The following is a 17748-nucleotide window of genomic DNA, read 5'->3' on the forward strand; positions in this document are numbered from 1 at the left end:
AATTATTGCTTGTTGTCAGGGAAATATTCATCCCAAATGGGCTTCACCCACCGGTTAAACCGATCTTTCGCATTACCCAAATTATCCAACGCTGGTCTCACATCCAAGTTGAATGTAGGTAATCCCTCTTCGTCATCAGGACCGCCGTAGAAATCTATGACGTACCGCACTTTGCGGTAACCCGGGTTCTCTGTATCCGTTGACATAGGATCGGGCCTCAAAACGATCCAGTCATGTCTATCGAAGGGCAGTTCACCGCAAAATTTACTTGGGAACAAAGTGCCCAGTAGATGGTACCAGCGTGCTCTTGGAGTAACCTGACTTGGTTTCCCCATGAACTTCAACAGTTTAGGGTACCTGGCAGTAGCCTCTATATGGGGCTTCTCCCAGTCTAATATTTCCTCCCAGCAACCCTCGTTCAAATAGTTGTGGACGAACACCATCGACTCAACAGCATCCTCAGGAATCTCCTCCCCAGTGTTAGGGTCTACTTTGCCCTTGCGAACCATGGCGTTGTACATCTGTTGCGGAGATGGATACTCCCAGAACTCTTCCTTGCCCATCTGATCACAAGAACCCTTTGGAATGCTGCTTGTAGTACGGCATGTCGGTAAATCAAGCTTTTGGCCAGGCTGCTTCCTGTCCGATATAAAACTAGGCACATTGTTTAGAGGGTTTAACCCCACGTTTTGCCCCCCCTGATGGATCACAGGGCAGCTCGAACTCTCAGCTGGCGTACCTTCTTTAACCACTGGATATCCAGATGCTGTCTTAGAATTGCTATGTATAACCGGACAACCAGAAACTGCACTTTCCTCCACGCTTTCGCTGCCACCACGTTCTCTAACACTGGAATCTGCCCAAAACCAACCCATACTCCCGTTAAACCTATAAATATATAACTAGCACACAACCAAACTAATCTTATTACTTCCACGAAGTCTGCGACCTCTGGTTATATAAGATGCGTTTAATCAAAATTCTGCGATGAGCGAAAAACTGCCTTAAGCGGGGCGATTTCCCCAATTTGCTTGTAGCATTTATATCTCCCAGCTTATATGGGCTAAGCAACAGTATATCAGCCTGATTGTTGGACTACTAAAACAAGTGAACTTGCTACATACATTTCAGATCAATCCAAGAGCGAGCTGGTTCATATTTGCGTGATCTAGGTGCATATTACGCACATGTGTGTGGATGCATTTTGGTGTTACCCGGCCTTTAACATTGCTATTGAAAAGCCAACATTTTAGAACGGTCTTTTGAAGTCTCCTATAGAAGGATTTTGGGTGAAGATCCACACAAGAATATATGCAGTCAAATTTGAGTTTTGGTCTTGCAAAAACTTGTTTACGAGATGGAGTCGCATTTAGAACAAAATTTAGGATTGGGCACGAGCTCTATGGCGCCTATAACTCAGAAGTTGCCATATTTGATCTCTAAAGAGCTTTCACAGAAGGAGTCTCCCACGATCAAGCTCATCGATTTAAATATATCTAGCTTGCCTGAAGACGCGGTTGAACTATTACATTCTGTGGAACGGTTATCATTGCAGAAGAATCTTCTGAAGACGTTGCCTGCGGGTTTTATGAATCTTACTAAGTTGCGGTACTTGGATTTACATGGCAACCTATTAACAGGAATACCAGTTGTCCTTTTGAAATGCCCGCACTTGGAAATTGTTGATCTGTCATCAAATGATATTTCCAATCTTCCATTAGAGTACTCGACACTATGGGCGAATAATATAAAGGTGTTGTCACTAAAGAATAACAAGGTACGGTCATTAAGAGATTTGTATCCGATTATAACTCAACTGAAGGCATTAACAATTTTAGAGATTGATGGCAACGAAATTCCAAAAGAGGAGCTTGATCTTGTGACTAACCATGTGCCTGTAAGTACTTATCCACCAGAGGAGTATTGGCTGCTGGCGCTACGGAAGTACTTTCAAGATTTCCCTATTGTTGCTACTGGATCCAACGTAACAAACCCCAAGATGACTCGTGCAGCTAAACGCATGGGATTTATTAACACTGAAGAAGCGTCTTCTAACGCACAACCTCCAGTAGCGCAAGATTTAGAATTAATATCACATTCAAAATATAATGATTATTTCAAGAGACTGTCTGTGTCGCCCGATGAGACACTGGCGTCTAAGCATGCCCATTCATCCTCAGAGACACGGGTGTCCCATGAGGACTTGGTTGTAGGTTGTAGGAAGCTGCTGTTTTCATTTACTGAGTGCCAACAGAATATTAGAAAAATAACTTCTTTGTGTGCAGATAAGTCAGTGGCTGTTAACATGGTGTCTTTGCTTTATACTGTCCGTTCGCATATTGATAACTTGGTAGAGGTGCTGGGACAAACCGAAGATACTACGGATACCAATATTCATGACCAACTTCTAGTAAGCCTTTGTATGGGGATTATATCTGTGTTTAAACAGATCATTGGGCTTCTTAAGAAGAACTTTGATTCCTTCTTTCGGGCCAATGACATTTGCTTCATTCGGATGTTTTACATGACTTTACTATGCTCCTATACTGAGATGTACAACGTCTGGAATTTAATCGTCCCGGATGCTGTGAAGCGCAAAAGGCCTGTTATTACTCCTAGACAACGTTCTTTTAGCGTTCAGACACACCATAATTTTAAGCACTTGCCCACACGACAACGTTCAAACACATTGCAACGTGGTAATCCATTGACTACAAGTACGACCTCGTTGCAACCATTGCAACCCTTGATGATCAACCAATTACCCCTAACATCACCTCCGAGCTCGAAGACAACTATGCCGTTATCTAATCTTTCAACACCTCCACCACCCTCCAATGGGCCATCGTTAACCAGTTCAGTTACGCTCGATCCTCGCGCTGATTCTTCCCCAAAAACGATTCGTTCTGATCCCCAGATTCAATCTCCAGGCACCAAAAGGGGCATGGAGAACCAGCCTGCAGAAACCATTAATCAGCAGTCTAATACAGCAACGGATACTAATATAGATACACAGCTGTACCATACTCTGAGAACAGTAATTTGTATGGTTAATGTTGTCTATTCACAATTGACCCAAGCAATCCAGAAGTCAGCAATTGCAAGCACAACTGATGATCATCCTGGTATTACTGCTGCAATCGCCTCCAAAATAAAGGATCTAACGGATACATGCTTTCAAAGCATGGAGTTATCCAAAGTATTGAAAGGTAGATTATCTCTCATAACTTCCAATGAAGTCGAACAATATGCAACGAAAACAGAAAAACTCAAGACATGGGAGGATATAAATGCATTTTTGAAATCTATTATTGCCATTTTGGCGAGTACAAAGGTTATTATGAAGGATCTGCCGGTTTGAAGAAGTGCGGCCTAACTTGGCATCTCTAGCGAAAATTACTAAAGATGTAACAGTAGTATTGGATATGAGTTCATACAGGACGGTTTCCGCCTCGGCGCAGGTACAACAACCCCAACAACCGACCCAGCAGTCAATGCAGCAGCCTTCTTCACAGTCGCAAACAGCACAAGAACCTGCAGAAGTCCATCACGTACATACCATAATAACGCCGTTGTCGACTCCCTCCCTCGTCAAAAATTATGTTGCCAATCCCTTTGACCAACTATAGCAGTGATATATAGGGTCTTTGTTATATACGCAAATATCACGCAATTTCTACGAAAGCATAGTAAGTTTTCTGTCTGCTTCCAGGTTCACATGCATCTTTGCATAGTTTTTTCGTAAACCGTATTGGATTCGTGGTCATATTCTTGAATGAGCTCACAATCACCACCCCAGTTTTGAAGGAGCTGGTAATGAATGATAGACTGCATTTTGTATCTTGTACGACGTACTACCCCTGCTATCCGTACTTTTTCTGTCAACGTGCAACCATGCTGACCCGGCATTTTGCCATCTAACAGTCGTACAAACATCATATCAAACGTCTTCATGAACGTGAAGACCCTGGAAAAAGTCGACTGCAGCTGCTTCCTGTCTAACGCTTTGAATGAAAACTTATCTAAATAATCAGGAAACTCGTCTGCAATCTGAATCAGATACTGCTGTTGTCCAAAGTTTGTGTTATGTGTGCCCTTGTAGTCTCGCTCTTCTTGCTGCACGGCCTGGTCCAACAACAATTCAGTATTTGAACACCAATCTAGCGAATACCATATGAAATCAACAACCTTTTTCAAGTCGAGAATTAAATCCGTCAACATTTCATACCCTTGCTCCGGCCGTAGCCCTTGACTTTGAACCACCTTTCGTCGAATACGCGCCAGTTGGTGGTCACAGTAGACAATAAACTTGGATTGTTGCGAATTTGATAATCGGCGTCTGTTGCTACTGGTATGATTGTCAATATCGGGCAGCTTTTCTGGTGATAGAAATGGAAAATACAAATTTACACGGGACTGGAAATCATCGCTATTATCATAACCTTCATCCACTATATCATTCAACGTACCTTTACTAGTCTTGCTCCCGACAGATACTGTTCCCTTTCCATATTCATAGTCATCATCATTCGTACTTAAATCAGGATTAAGGTCTAAATCCAACATTTCCTCATCTGGTATCTCCTTTACATCATTTATATTGAGTTCTTGGTCCGCCGAAGGATGCTCCGGCGTTCTTGGTGTGGATAGCACCCCTGTAACATCACTCATCCTCTATGCTCATAAGCCCTAACAGTTCTTTGAAACTTAAATTCACGTAATTGATCATATAGGTCGAAGTTGTTTAAACTCTAATTTTATTTTCTGGTATTTTGCTGGATTTTGGCGAAAGACTGTGACGAAGTGGGCTTCCTGTCAAAAAACGCTGCAACACCGACACTAAACAGCTCAGAAGCAGGCCTGATTTGACGGTCAAATCTAACACATAATATCCATATGTAAGGGCTAGTTATACCTTGAACTAAGGTTTCATTCGGTGATTGTAGTGCTAGTAATGTGAGTCTTTTAGAGGTGGCTGGGTGTAGTTTCGTTTATTGTGATTATTTGATAAATCGGTTTGAATGTCAATTCCATAATAGTGTTGTGGATCAACAACAACATCATCATAAGATTCATGATACTTGCCAAACAAGCTTTAATCCAGAAGATAGATATTGAGTGGGTTTGAAGGCAGCTAGAGGCTTTAAAGGTGATGTCAAGCAATAATCTAGGATTTTTAGAGGCGATTATAGATCCAGATAGAACCGCGACGTCGGAGTCGTACGTAGCCGCGCAGGGTAATATTCAAGTTGAACCTTGTAAGATGATAAAGTTTGGGCGGAATATTGAGGAATGCGATGTGGTTTTGAACCATCCTTCAGTGTCTAGTGTGCATTGCATGGTGTGGGGGATTCAATTTGACGCTGAAAGTGTCCCAATGTGTTACATCAAGGATAGTTCACTAAATGGGACATATGTAAACGGGCAGGTTCTGCTTAAAGGCGAATGCTACATCTTACAAGATGGTGACATTATTAGTATTCCCAATGACTGTGAATTTCGGTTCGCCAGTGTGATGAGTTCATACTCGCCACAACTGTTTGAGCAGCTAGGGATACAACGGAGAGTTGGAGACTGGGAGATCACACCTCAAATAGTGGGAAGCGGGACGTTCGGGCAGGTCCTAGTGGCCGAACGGCGAACGGTACAAGATAAACACAAGCCGTTGAATTATGCCGTCAAAGTGATACGCATGAAGAAAGAGACAATTGCCAAAGAAGCTAGCATCCTAGTAAGATTGGATCACGTAAGTGGCTTTTTATTTAAACCCTTTAAATTAAAAAGGGGTGTAAGCAGTGAAGTTTTATGTCCATATCGTTCGTCAGAATACTAACAACTTTACAGCCTAATGTGGTTAAGGTACACCACACATACCTTGACGAAAATGACAATGTATATATATTTGAGGATCTTGTTGCCGGTGGCGATTTATTTTCATACCTAGCAAAGAAGGACTGTTTGGCACCAATTTCCGAAACGGAGGCCCTTATTATTGTTTACCAAATTCTCCAGGCGTTAAAGTTTCTGCATTCAAAGGGAATCGTCCATAGGGACTTAAAGCTGGATAACATCCTTCTATGCTCCCCAGAACCATGTAGCCGAATTGTGGTAGCCGATTTTGGCATCGCCAAAGATTTGCCTAATGCTCGTTCGCGAATGCACACCATTGTCGGGACCCCAGAGTATTGTGCTCCAGAGGTGGGTTTCAAGGCCGATAGAAACTCATACAGAAACATCTCTAGAGCCACTACTTTGGAACAACAAGGTTACGACTTCAAGTGCGATATGTGGTCTTTAGGGGTTATGACGCACATAATGCTAACTGGGATATCGCCTTTTTATGGTGATGGGACAGAAGCTTCTATTATTCGCAATGTGAAAATGGGGAAGCTCAACTTTAGTGCAAAGCAGTGGGTTAACATCAGTGATGCTGCTAAATCCTTTGTTCGGCAATTGCTTGAAGTCAATGCCGATAACAGGATGGGTGTTAACGATTGTTTCAAACATGTATGGGTCGCAAAACATCGCAGCCACTTGGAAAGGATCTACTTTAAAAAGATTATGGGAGAGCCGGTCCCCATAAACGTAAAGGAGTCCTTGGAAACTGATTGGAAGAGAAAAGTGCCTAAATCGGTCATACTTTCTCCAGCCAGAATTCAGAAGAAAAAGTTGAGAAAGTAATTCTTATTGAGACCCGATCCATAACAAGCAATCTACATATAGGACAATCTGACTAAGGGCATGTTATTTCAATTTGGTTAGAAGGGGTTTTTCCATAACATTTCATTGTTCTACTGAGAAATTTCTGTTAGCGATCTTGATTATGTCATTATGCATATGCTTCGTCTTTAATGATTAGTTTGGGTGCTCATCAAATTAAGTCTAATCAATATCTCATTAGCAACCCATATATACTTTATTTATCGCAATTTTGCTGCATATTTTGATAGCCCCAAGGTTGTGTAATGCTGGTTAAGAATCCCATGAAGCGTCTCAGCAGGAATAGCACAGATTCTATTGCTGAGTTGTTGCGTTCGGTGCTTGGCGAAAATGTCATAAACCCACAGAAACAACAAAATATTGCAAATAGGCAAGGAAGCCGTATTGAACATATTCTGGTTAATTCGTGGTATCGAAGGAGTTCAGATGCTGTTACTGGGGGAAGAAATGTGTTGAACTGTGATAATATATTGAAAAGTTTGACTAAGTTGCGAAAGCAGCGAGAATTCCACGACTATTTCTTACTGCTGAGACTTCTCCAGTTTAACAAAGTAAGCTTTGTTAATAGTAAAGGGGAATATCTTGACACCCAAAGTCGTGTGGGGCCTTTACTGTACAATGAATTAAGTAAAGCCCTAAGTTTAATAAGTCATAGATGTACTATACGTGAGGCTAAGACGTTAGCTCAAATCGTTGTTAGTTTGCTGAATGACTATAACCAAGCCGGCGAACAAACTGCACCACTCAATGTCAAGCTGAATATTTTGTACAGGTGCGCTCAGGTAGCCGGTACAGCTAAATCATGGAATATCGTTGAAGCAGCATTGAAAGAGATCAGAAAACAAGCGAAATACTTAGCTGGAGAGGATGTTGAGCTTGTAATTCATTATGGGTATCTGAATTTTTACCTGATTTCAGATCAGACATTTTTATTGAAACGATACTTTGAAAACAATATAGAACATATGACTGGAATCGAAAGTCAATTGTTTGCATCCCTATTATCAAATATTTTATTAAAAGCAACGAACTACGGAAGTGAGAGCTTTGCAGCCAAAGTGTTAGCAAAGATGAAGGAGAATAACTTTACTTTGGAAAAATCGCATTTGGAGATGCTACAAGCAAAAATAGAGAAAAATGGGTATCTGAGCCTTGCTTTAATGTTGGAGAGCATTGAGCCAGCTTATAAATCACCATTTAATCCGTTGATATCACATGAAGAGGCAACTTTTGATCACTATGTTGATGTCTTTTCCTTATCCGAAATAGACTTCTTCTCAAGTCCTGTTAGTGTTGATTTTATTTTGGACAAAGTACCTCAATTTTCAGATGTTGAAGAATATGTTACATTCATTTGCAAAAGACTTTTAAAGGAGTTCCGGAATGAATCTGCAAGAGTCATGTTACTAGATATAGTGTTACGTCATATCTGCAGCACCCGAAAACTAGGCTTTGCTCTGTTGGTCTTGAAATCTATAATTGAAGTACATGGTATGGGTAAATATTTTGTTGATACGCGAAGACTTGCCTCAAGGAACAGCATATCTGAATTTCATCTCTTTTTTCCTCCAATAGCTCGAAGTAATTCTTCTTGCCTAACTGCTGCATATCTTTTCAAGTACCTCAAAGATGAATATCCTCTTGACTTCAAATTTACTAAGTATGATTACTATGCTTTGGTAAGATCAGCAATTTCAGCGAGTAATTTGGATCTTCTACACTATTACATGTATCATTTGATCCTGGATTGGGGTCATAAATCGTTGATACATAGTGGAGGATCTTTAAATTGGAATCTTCCTGTTAATTTATTAAAGCTGATTAGTGATTCGTTTCATAAAAAAGACGTTAAAACAATAAGCCAAACACTTGAGGATACTTTGTTTTGGTATAAATCAAGTTATGATCAAAAAGGGACTGTGCCCCAGATATCGGTGGAGATATTGAATAACATAATTCTAAAAACAGCACCAGCTGTAATAAATGAATTTCCCAAATTATTGCCTCTCCAAATGATGAAACACTCAGTAAATACATATGATGGTTATCAATATCGGATAGACCAGGCTAATAAGAGTGATCTCATGAGTATAGTGAAATCTTTGCATGAGACGCTACATGCTGAGAGTTGTGTTGAAGAAACACCACTTTAATGCCGTTCCGTTGTTGTATTTAACTAAATATATAAACAGTTTCACACCAGAAATAGTTCGGATTCGTTAACTGCTTCCAAAGCAGAATATTCTGGGAGAAAAATATTTGAATTTGAGCCCAGCTTGTTAGCAACAATAAACTTGTTGTGCTCTAGCAATATCATAACTAGGGCGTCTAAAGAAGCCTGCTTTATTGATGTTGCAGTTTTGGTTTTCGAGGTATTGAGAAGTTTCCACAAGGTTCGAATTATGAGATTAGTGAAATTCACAGAGTTAGCTTTGTCTTCTGCATTATTGAATTCAGATATACAAAGCAAAGGCATTGCACTAATCACTGTTAGCTTTAACTTAATATTACTCTTCACTAGCTGCAAGTTGTAAAACTTAGCAAATACGCCTCTGTAATTGAAGTTAGGATTAATAACTATACCTGACTCCATTATTCGATGCCAAAATGTAAGCATTGAGATAGTTGTTTTGATTATATCTCTAGAAGGAGAACCTAATTTGTTTCTTCTCGAATAAACACCGTTTAGACTTCGGAGCTCTTTAGATGAAGGAACTATCCTAACCAATTCGTTCAATAGCTCTAATTGTTCTTCGGGCTCCAATGTCTTGTAGTATCTTAAAAAGGCATCAATTGCAGATGTAATCTTCTTGTCAGTGGAATGAATAGCCCCTGCATTGATCATATACCCTGTCCAAAATTCCCGGTTGTATTTAAAGTGAGAATCATAAAATGAAAGAAGTTGGGAATTGAAAGAAATTGATTCTTCTCGAAATTCACCATAAAAAGTAAGCAACACGTCAAAACTACGTTGTCTCAAATCATCTTGTGGTTCAGCAGCCAACCTTAATAATTTTTCACAAAACTTTTGTTTGAGTGTTTCTATCTCAGTAAAAGCTAATGTATTCTGTTGAAGCAACTTTACCACACTAGTCCGCACTAATCGTCCAACATCACCTTGTTCAGTAATAGTATAATCATCCAGCAATTCCAATAAATCTGATAATAGGTCAGAATTTTGAATATTGGGAATATTTTCAACCATTGAATCGATTAATTTGGATTTAGCATTACAATCCATGCTCGGTAATAGTTGGTAAAAAGATTCAATGAATGTCGAAGTTTTTATTTGTGTCAAAGCAGCGCAACATAGATGATTGTTAAAATTGATAAATTTATAGTATGTTTTCCAAAAGGATGTTTTGCAAGCTTCGTCAAGAAATGATGTCGATCCATCTTTTGAAGCACGACGCACAATACACTTAAACAAATCCCCAATCTCATCGATACTTGTGTTAGTATTATTAACAGATCTAAGTGCTTGAAATAGTTCGGCTATGAGAACATTAGTGAGTTTCAAATCAGAATCATAAACAATAAATCTTAAGTAACATAGAACCTTAAAAGATTCTGTAGGGGCTCCAGACTTTGTAAAACCGCTACCCAGAATTACTTGGAAGCACTCTTTTGCAACATTAATGCCTTCATCATTGTGCATGTCAAATGGTAAAGTAGTGAATAGATGGATAAACCGACATGAACTTAATACAGTTAATACAGACTGCTTCCCAAACTTTAAGATCTTCCGATAGAACTCGTGTTTACCCTCTACTGTTTTGAAGTGTATATTGTACAAAGTGGGAATAATTGCACAGCTCAATTTCACAATGTGCAAGTTATGGTTCTTAGAAATCTCGTAATCTATCAACCACTTGAAGATAAAGTTAATATATTCTGGAAATGGTTCATATAAATGGAATAGTTTAATTAGATTGTCAGTGAAATTAACATTTAAATTTGTCACTGATATCTCAATTAGTCGTAATATAAGATCATAAGGGAGAAGATCTGAGCCATGTCTACCAAGTAGTTCTTGTAATGCAGCGTTAGAAGATCGCCTGATAATTAATTCATAATCAGTAATTGAATTCATCAATAAATGCATCATCATAGATCTGTTGACTTCGATAGGAAGTTTAGTATGATTTCTTGCAACTGACCAGCAAATAAAGTTTGTAGCATCTCTGATATGGTGGCCTTGGATATTTGTAATTACCAGTTGCTGAAAAACTATTGTTATAGGGACAATTTGTGAACATATCAATTTCAGATGTTCTGAGCCTAATAACCTGAACCTGGCAAGTTCTGCAATAATTAACAGATAGCTATGCAATACTTCACTATCAATAGATTCCGGGAACCTTATCGAAAATTAAATCAACAGTATCATGAATTGAAGTATTAATCAACTCCATAGCCAGATCATCGTCGTAAGCATTTACTATGTTCACAACCTTAGCGAAAGTGCGCGCCAGTTTAAAACGGAAACCAGTATGCGGCAAATGTGTACACTGCAAACAAAACGAGATAAGGTTCTCCACTGCTTCCCAGTCAGTTCTAGCGGCATTTAACCAGCATAGCTTAGGTATCAATTTCAATTTATTAATACCCTGTTCCTCAGTCGTGAACTCCTCTTCTATCAAATCACTTGTTATTCGACTCAACAATGCGGAATTTATAAATTCAGTTTGCAAACTCGTAGACTTAGTAATCAAGTGCTTAAAAACTAAGTTAAGGGTACCATTGTCTACACTATTTTCCGCTTTACATTTCCAAAATAGATTTTTGTTTCTGATAAAAAGTTCAGAATGGATGCCATTTACAATTGGGCGAAACAACGAGGAACTTTTGAATTGAGCGGCTATTTCATAAACTTCGCTATCATTTTCTAATTTAAAAGGTGACATAATGAGTAGATGCAACCATATCAGTAAAAGGTAATTCAATTGCCATGGACCAGTTTTCCCGTTTTCCTTTAAAAGTAAAAGCAGCTTTGGTAATAAATAAATATCAGCATCCAACTGTCTCATACTTTTCTTCCATGAGCTCACCTTGCAAAAGTTGTAAAATACCTCACTTATACACACCTGTTCCTCATAAGATTTGGTCAAAACCCCCTGGGTTAATGTAGCAATGAAATGAGGTAGGCTTCTGTCCAACAGTAAGGGATCTGTTTGAAATTGATTGATAGCATCAATCGTCTGCGAAACCAAAGATAGATCGACTAAACCACGGGCAATCTGAGACAAAGTCTCTTCAACAGTATTCAAATCCATTCTTAACACTAGAGTGTAATAGTTTCTAACGTATTCGATCCTCACTCTTACAATATAAAGAAAGGAAATTCATGACTATATTCCCCGTGACGCGTGATAATATGTATTCTAAAAGGTAGCGAAGTTTCAAGAATTAGCCTTTTAATGTTCTAAATAATGTTTAACACTCAAAACCTGACAGAAATTTGAAATTATAAGGTAAACAATAACAATAAAATATACTAAATAATTCATAGGATGCTTTGTTATACATATTGCACGACTAGTACTATATCAAAAATTTCAGGGAACTTCAAAGCAGCAGGAGTTGTCACTGTAGGTTTAATACGCTATTTCTTCTACTCTGCTTGTAAAAGTATCTTTTTATGAATCTCAAATATTATATCATAATGTACATATATTACTTATTTATACTTTCTATTTCCGCTTCTCAATATTTTGGAATCGGTTTTAGCTCTATCAACTGATGCAAAGTGCTAGGAAAACAGAGGAAGATAATTCTCAGCTTGTGGCAGCTAGTCGCTATGACTAGAATCGCTGTCACTAGAATCTTTCTCATAAACAATCTCATCGCCGTTATCTTCCTTAACGACACTTAATTCCAAGTCCTTGTGAGATTCTTTATTTTCCTGAAATACCTCATCATCAAATACAATCTTGGTATTAGATACAACTGGTAAGTTCTCTGCCTGAGAGCGGGAAGCGCAATCTTCGTTTAATAAGGAACCTTCCAAGGAAACCATCCTCCCAGTGGTGTATACTTTTTTGATTGTAAATTTAAGCTTTCCATCAATTTGTTTACCGTTGCTATCAACCCAGTGTCCTAGCGAACGACTCCTCTTAACGCCAATAGAGTCTTGACCGTTTTCACCCATAGTCGATCCACTTTCATCAGTATGAATAAAAGTCCAATTATTTGGTATACTATTTTTTTTAATTGACGCATTAAATGCATCGTGGATCAATAAACCAATGTGCGAAGCGGACTGTATAAAGATCCAACCTTCTACTATATCGCCGATTTGTGGGGACCAGACGATGAGATTTAACTGACACCAGGTGAACCCAAAGGGCGTGTCTGGAGTTAATTTAATAAGGCTGTGAGCTGGAGAATCGGTTGAATCTTCACTTAATGGGTCTTCACTCAGAATGCTAACATTTTCATAACCAAGTATTACTCCAGAGACATCTGCGTTGTATTTCATTACCATAGGGTTTAAATGCTGCCTCTTTATGCCTTCTAATGGTTGCTGTTGATAAACAGGTGCCAATGAAACATACAGGGACACCGGAATACGCACAATGCATTGAGAAGTATTGCTTTCAGGATCAATTGGATTTTTGCATAGCCTGGTATGTTTTCTAATGAATTTTAAGGCCTTCAATTGCGATGGAGAAACCTTCTTTGCAACCATGTTCTCCATTGTTTTATAATAAATAGTTCAAGGTCCACAAACCTTAACACAACCAAATAACCACTTCACCCTTTGAGTTGGCCTTGAGACTGGCTATCTTGCTCATCTCATCGCTAATTCAACTTCAGCTACCTAATCCGAAAAATTTTTGACTTGCAGGAAAAGAAATGCCTCCGTGAAAAATGACTACTACAAAAGATCTGGCTGCATGCAATTTATTGTCACATGATCATAAAGTCCTTGGTATAATTATATAGATTTACCCATGTCAAATAAGTGCCTACGTATCGCGGTGCTTGAGCTCTAACCGTTTATAAAACCTTTTCGTTTAGTAAATGTTCTTTTAAAATGTTCTTTAAAATCTTTCCTATTTACCCATTGGTATGTTGTATATGAACCACTTTCTGCTATATGTCAGACTGGGAATTGAAGTAAAAGATCCAATTCGTGGTCATTGAATAACAAAGTTAATTTATCAGTTTCTGGCTCCACTTCTAAGTTCGCAACATTAATATCAGGGGTTTTGAAAAGGACGTTATTAAAATTATTCAGGTCAATGTTATTCCCATATAAATTAAATTGGCCAAGTTGAGTATTTTCAGAAATACTCCCCGTCCGTCGATCAGTTGAAATACCATCGCCATTAGTAGGTTTAGAAGGGAGATTAGGATGTACCACCTGAGGTGGTAAGAAGGCGGAAGATTTTTTATCCGCTTGAAAATTTGAAGTACTGCCGTTCTGTTGTAAGAAGGAGCCAAATCCTGATTTGGCCCCTATCATTTTTTGCTGAGGCAGTTTCTCTGAACCAAGTGCAGTTGAAGAATAAGAGTCACCAACTAGAGACGGTTCTAGTGACTGTGATTGTAATGAATCTTTAGATACAACTGTAGAGCTCCCTTTCTCGCCTGTAGTACTTAGCCCCTGTTTCTTACTTTTACCATTCTCGTCACTTGATCCAGTCTCCGAAACTGGCCGCAACGCTTCCTTGATGTCCTTCATATCAGAACTAGCCCAGTTCATGTTTTTTGCACGTTCTCTATTATTTGAAACAAACCGATAAAGCTCCTGGGTCTTTATCACCATAGTTACCCAATTTTTTATGAGAGGAAACACCTCTTGTTTTAGGCACAACAACCTAAACACTTTGTTCGAACCATAAACAAGAGACTGCGGATTGCTTACATCTGTCTCATATATATGATTATCAGGATCCATCCATGGGAAGTAAATCCCATAGTTGCACTGAATTATGCAAATAAAAGCGGTAAAACTGTAAAAAGGAGAATTCAGCACTGGATTTGGGATCTTCAAATCTGATGGAGCCACAAGTGCGTCGTCAAACAAAGCACTAAGAATTTGGCAGAGTTCACGAGTTGCTTGAAAACACCTCCTTGCGTTCTCTTCCCAATAATCTTCCGAAGGGGGAGTACCAAACTTAGAGCCATCTGGCTTATCTACTGAATGTGGGAGGAATGGAAGAAACTCCCGAGTAATGAATATTATACTTAACAAATAGAGACAGTTCATCATAGGGAATATAGTATCCTTCCGCAGTGGGCTATTATTGTCCATATATTTTTCTTTAGACCACAACCATTCTTGGGGCAGTACCGTTCTCCAATCATTTAGTTCCTGCCAAAGTTGACCGATTATAGTAGAAGAGTCCCAAGGTTTGCAATTCTGACCTGCATCATAAGCCCCACCTATTAGATAACGATTTAGATCCCCCCAGATAGAGTATATTTTAATCAGGAATGCCTGCCTCTTACTTGTGATCGTAGCAGGATACTTTGAAAAGTATGAATTAAAATTCCTTAGGGTAAGGTATTGCCCGTTTTGTTTCTTTCGTGAGAAATCCAGATCTTCATTCATTGGAAGGTTATTCGTCAAGTTTGAGTCAATATTGATATTTTCTGATGGGAGTGGGTGAGATTGGTAATCCTGAATTACAAAGGAGCGATTTTCACCTGTGCAAATCACCCTATCAAGTAAGAAAGCGGACCAGTATGTTTTCATCTTAGTCTCCTGCAAAGCAGGCGATCCCCTGCACTTCTGTAAAAAGCTTTCATCAAAGAATAGTACTTGTATCATACGAGCTGCACAGCCATGCACCATCCAGGACATGTAATACTCATTATGACCCCATTTATTAGTACACAAAAGAAGCAGTGCCTTGACAATCTCGATGTCCGGTTTTGCAAGCAGCAGGCCACGATTAAATATTGCGTCCATGGCCAACTTTTCATAAACAAGATTCTTGACATTGAAGGCATCAGCACCAAGCCACTGGTATTCAAGAGACTTGTTTGGGGAAGAAACAGAGGTACAAGGACAATAAAATGAGGCCTGAGCCATTATCGCACCGATCAACACCGGATTCATGCTCGAAATTTCCTCAAATATATTATCCATGTTGAAGAAACGGAGCTCTGGGAAGTTTTCCCAAACCCTTTCGATAGCAGATAATACAACCTCATGGGGAATGCTGCGAGCCAAGTCATAGATCGTTTGAGTGTACAAAAATTGGGGATCGAACTTCCAAGAGGGCTCCCTAGTTTCCGACTTAACTGCACGCCCATCCTGTTCGAAAATTTTATCCATGTGGGAAAGAGAATTTTGCAAGTCATCAGCAGTGTTACTCTGTCGAAACTCTTGTTGTGGTAGATGAAGCTCCTGCGGACCCGCACTTACGTCGTGCACATAAGAAAGTGGTTGGTTTTGCTGTTGGGGATAACGAAGCTGAGTATTGTTATCTGCCCGATACACATCCATAGGAAGCGGCTTCTTCCGTTTTTGTGCTCCATATGTGTGTTCATTATACATATGCGACTCTTGTTGCTGTTGCTGTTGTTTCTGCTGCTGCTGCTGCATCTGATTTGAGTCCGAGCTTGGAACGGAGAGGGGCTGCCGCTGTTCAAGCTTCTTCTGGTGATCATACCCCGTAGGAAACGCTGTTGCATCTTGCGAATACGAAACTGCCTTCTTCCTCTTCTTTGTAGGAGGGAAAGAAAGAACACACTTCTCTGCTATACCCTTGTGCTGGCAGTACGAGCATGGTGGCTGATTATTGTGCACACATTTAATCTTATGGCCCCGGCACCTCGCACAGGCTAGTACTCTCCTCATACTATAATAAACTAAAATACGCTTGAATTCTGTCCCAGGTAAAGCTTACCAAGGACTCTAAAGATATCTGTACCTAAAAGATATCAATTTTCTAAGCGTATAGCTCACTTGCAATACAGCATTATTGGTACGGAAATGTGGGCTGGTATTTTTTTAATTTTTTCTTGCAAATTTCGGTTTGTTTAATGTCGTGATTATCTTCTCGCGAGTTTATCTGATAGTACAAAAGCCTTTCTAGTTTGGTAGCCTTTGGAAAGATAGCGAAGCAAATAATATTGTAAGAGGGGATATAATAAGGGAGGCGGAAATGATATATTATCTAGTATAGTAAAAGTTGTCTTTATTAGCTTATAAGTAGATTCTGCTCTTTAGTTTCAGTGGGTGGGGGATGTTTGAAAGAAAAAAAGGCTACAAAGTCGACGACGATGCATATCGTTTCGACCACAGCCCAGAGTAGAACGAGACAGTTTTAGATTGCTCGGTAAAAGTTACATTGACAGAAATAGCATTTAGCGACAGTGCTTTCTTTTGCAAGTTAACAAGTTTAGGGAGCCTGTTTCGTTCTGTGGATATAGTAATATATATATGGTATTATATGTATACATATATATAAAGTTGGTTGCCTGTATCCGGGGATCAGTGTCAAGAAAAGGGATTTTATATACTAGGAATTGAATTTAGTTTCTATAGTACTGAATTCGTCGGCATGCAGTAGCTGCGGAGCCATTCTAGGAAATTGATCTCATGCAGGTGCGTCAATTCCTAAATTTTGTGTGTTTCAGTTTTAATGGGATGCAGGCTTCTAAAAACAACATACGACACGCCCAATCCAAGTAAACTGTATTATGTAAGCAGCACACAAAACGTTTGAACCCGCTAACTTTAAACAGATTTCCGTTGGAATGCACAATTGGGTTGCATATAAAGGGGAAGCTTATTGCCACCAACAACAACGATGAGAACGACGTTGTTTGGTTTCATGTTCGCAATTCGCAATTAAATTCTTCCCTTAACAAATGCGAGTTCCGAGATTTGTATAACTGGAGACAGCAACAATACAGAATGTACAAAGGTCTACAACCTCTTGATGCATGATGTGAGCGTCAGAAGCCACCTGGTACTACTAAGAATAGGACCAGCGGTTACAAGCCTTCCCCTTATTTACCAGACATTTAGCCTAGATAGTATCTACCTTATTGCGCCCTAACACT

General features: G+C 39.3%; 5 protein-coding genes and 3 further genes across 5 annotated transcripts; 3 read left to right on the forward strand and 5 right to left on the reverse strand.

The window, feature by feature from the left end:
• Positions 1-2: 2 nt before the first annotated feature.
• On the reverse strand, positions 3-875 carry CYC3 (holocytochrome c synthase CYC3; the record flags this gene model as incomplete). Its single annotated transcript, XM_003646604.1, has 1 exon — positions 3-875. One exon carries the CDS (start codon positions 873-875, stop codon positions 3-5), a length of 873 nt encoding a protein of 290 aa, XP_003646652.1.
• Positions 876-1357: 482 nt separating this feature from the next.
• Positions 1358-3629, forward strand: Ecym_5038 (the record flags this gene model as incomplete).
• Positions 3630-3714: 85 nt separating this feature from the next.
• TFB6 (TFIIH complex subunit TFB6) lies at positions 3715-4671 on the reverse strand (the record flags this gene model as incomplete). The annotated part of the gene is made up of 1 exon (XM_003646605.1): positions 3715-4671. The coding sequence occupies one exon, from the start codon at positions 4669-4671 to the stop codon at positions 3715-3717; it is 957 nt and encodes a 318-aa protein (XP_003646653.1).
• Positions 4672-5152: 481 nt separating this feature from the next.
• Ecym_5040 lies at positions 5153-6686 on the forward strand (the record flags this gene model as incomplete).
• Positions 6687-6965: 279 nt separating this feature from the next.
• Ecym_5041 (uncharacterized protein) lies at positions 6966-8873 on the forward strand (the record flags this gene model as incomplete). Its single annotated transcript, XM_003646606.1, has 1 exon — positions 6966-8873. One exon carries the CDS (start codon positions 6966-6968, stop codon positions 8871-8873), a length of 1908 nt encoding a protein of 635 aa, XP_003646654.1.
• A 41-nt stretch (positions 8874-8914) lies between these two features.
• On the reverse strand, positions 8915-11996 carry Ecym_5042 (the record flags this gene model as incomplete).
• Positions 11997-12511: 515 nt separating this feature from the next.
• Positions 12512-13411, reverse strand: RPA43 (DNA-directed RNA polymerase I subunit RPA43; the record flags this gene model as incomplete). Its single annotated transcript, XM_003646607.1, has 1 exon — positions 12512-13411. One exon carries the CDS (start codon positions 13409-13411, stop codon positions 12512-12514), a length of 900 nt encoding a protein of 299 aa, XP_003646655.1.
• Positions 13412-13825: 414 nt separating this feature from the next.
• On the reverse strand, positions 13826-16537 carry Ecym_5044 (Zn(II)2Cys6 transcription factor; the record flags this gene model as incomplete). The annotated part of the gene is made up of 1 exon (XM_003646608.1): positions 13826-16537. The coding sequence occupies one exon, from the start codon at positions 16535-16537 to the stop codon at positions 13826-13828; it is 2712 nt and encodes a 903-aa protein (XP_003646656.1).
• Between the last annotated feature and the right edge of the window lie 1211 nt (positions 16538-17748).

Source organism: Eremothecium cymbalariae, chromosome 5 (assembly GCF_000235365.1).
Source record: "Eremothecium cymbalariae DBVPG#7215 chromosome 5, complete sequence".
Classification (NCBI taxonomy): Eukaryota; Fungi; Ascomycota; class Saccharomycetes; order Saccharomycetales; family Saccharomycetaceae; genus Eremothecium; species Eremothecium cymbalariae.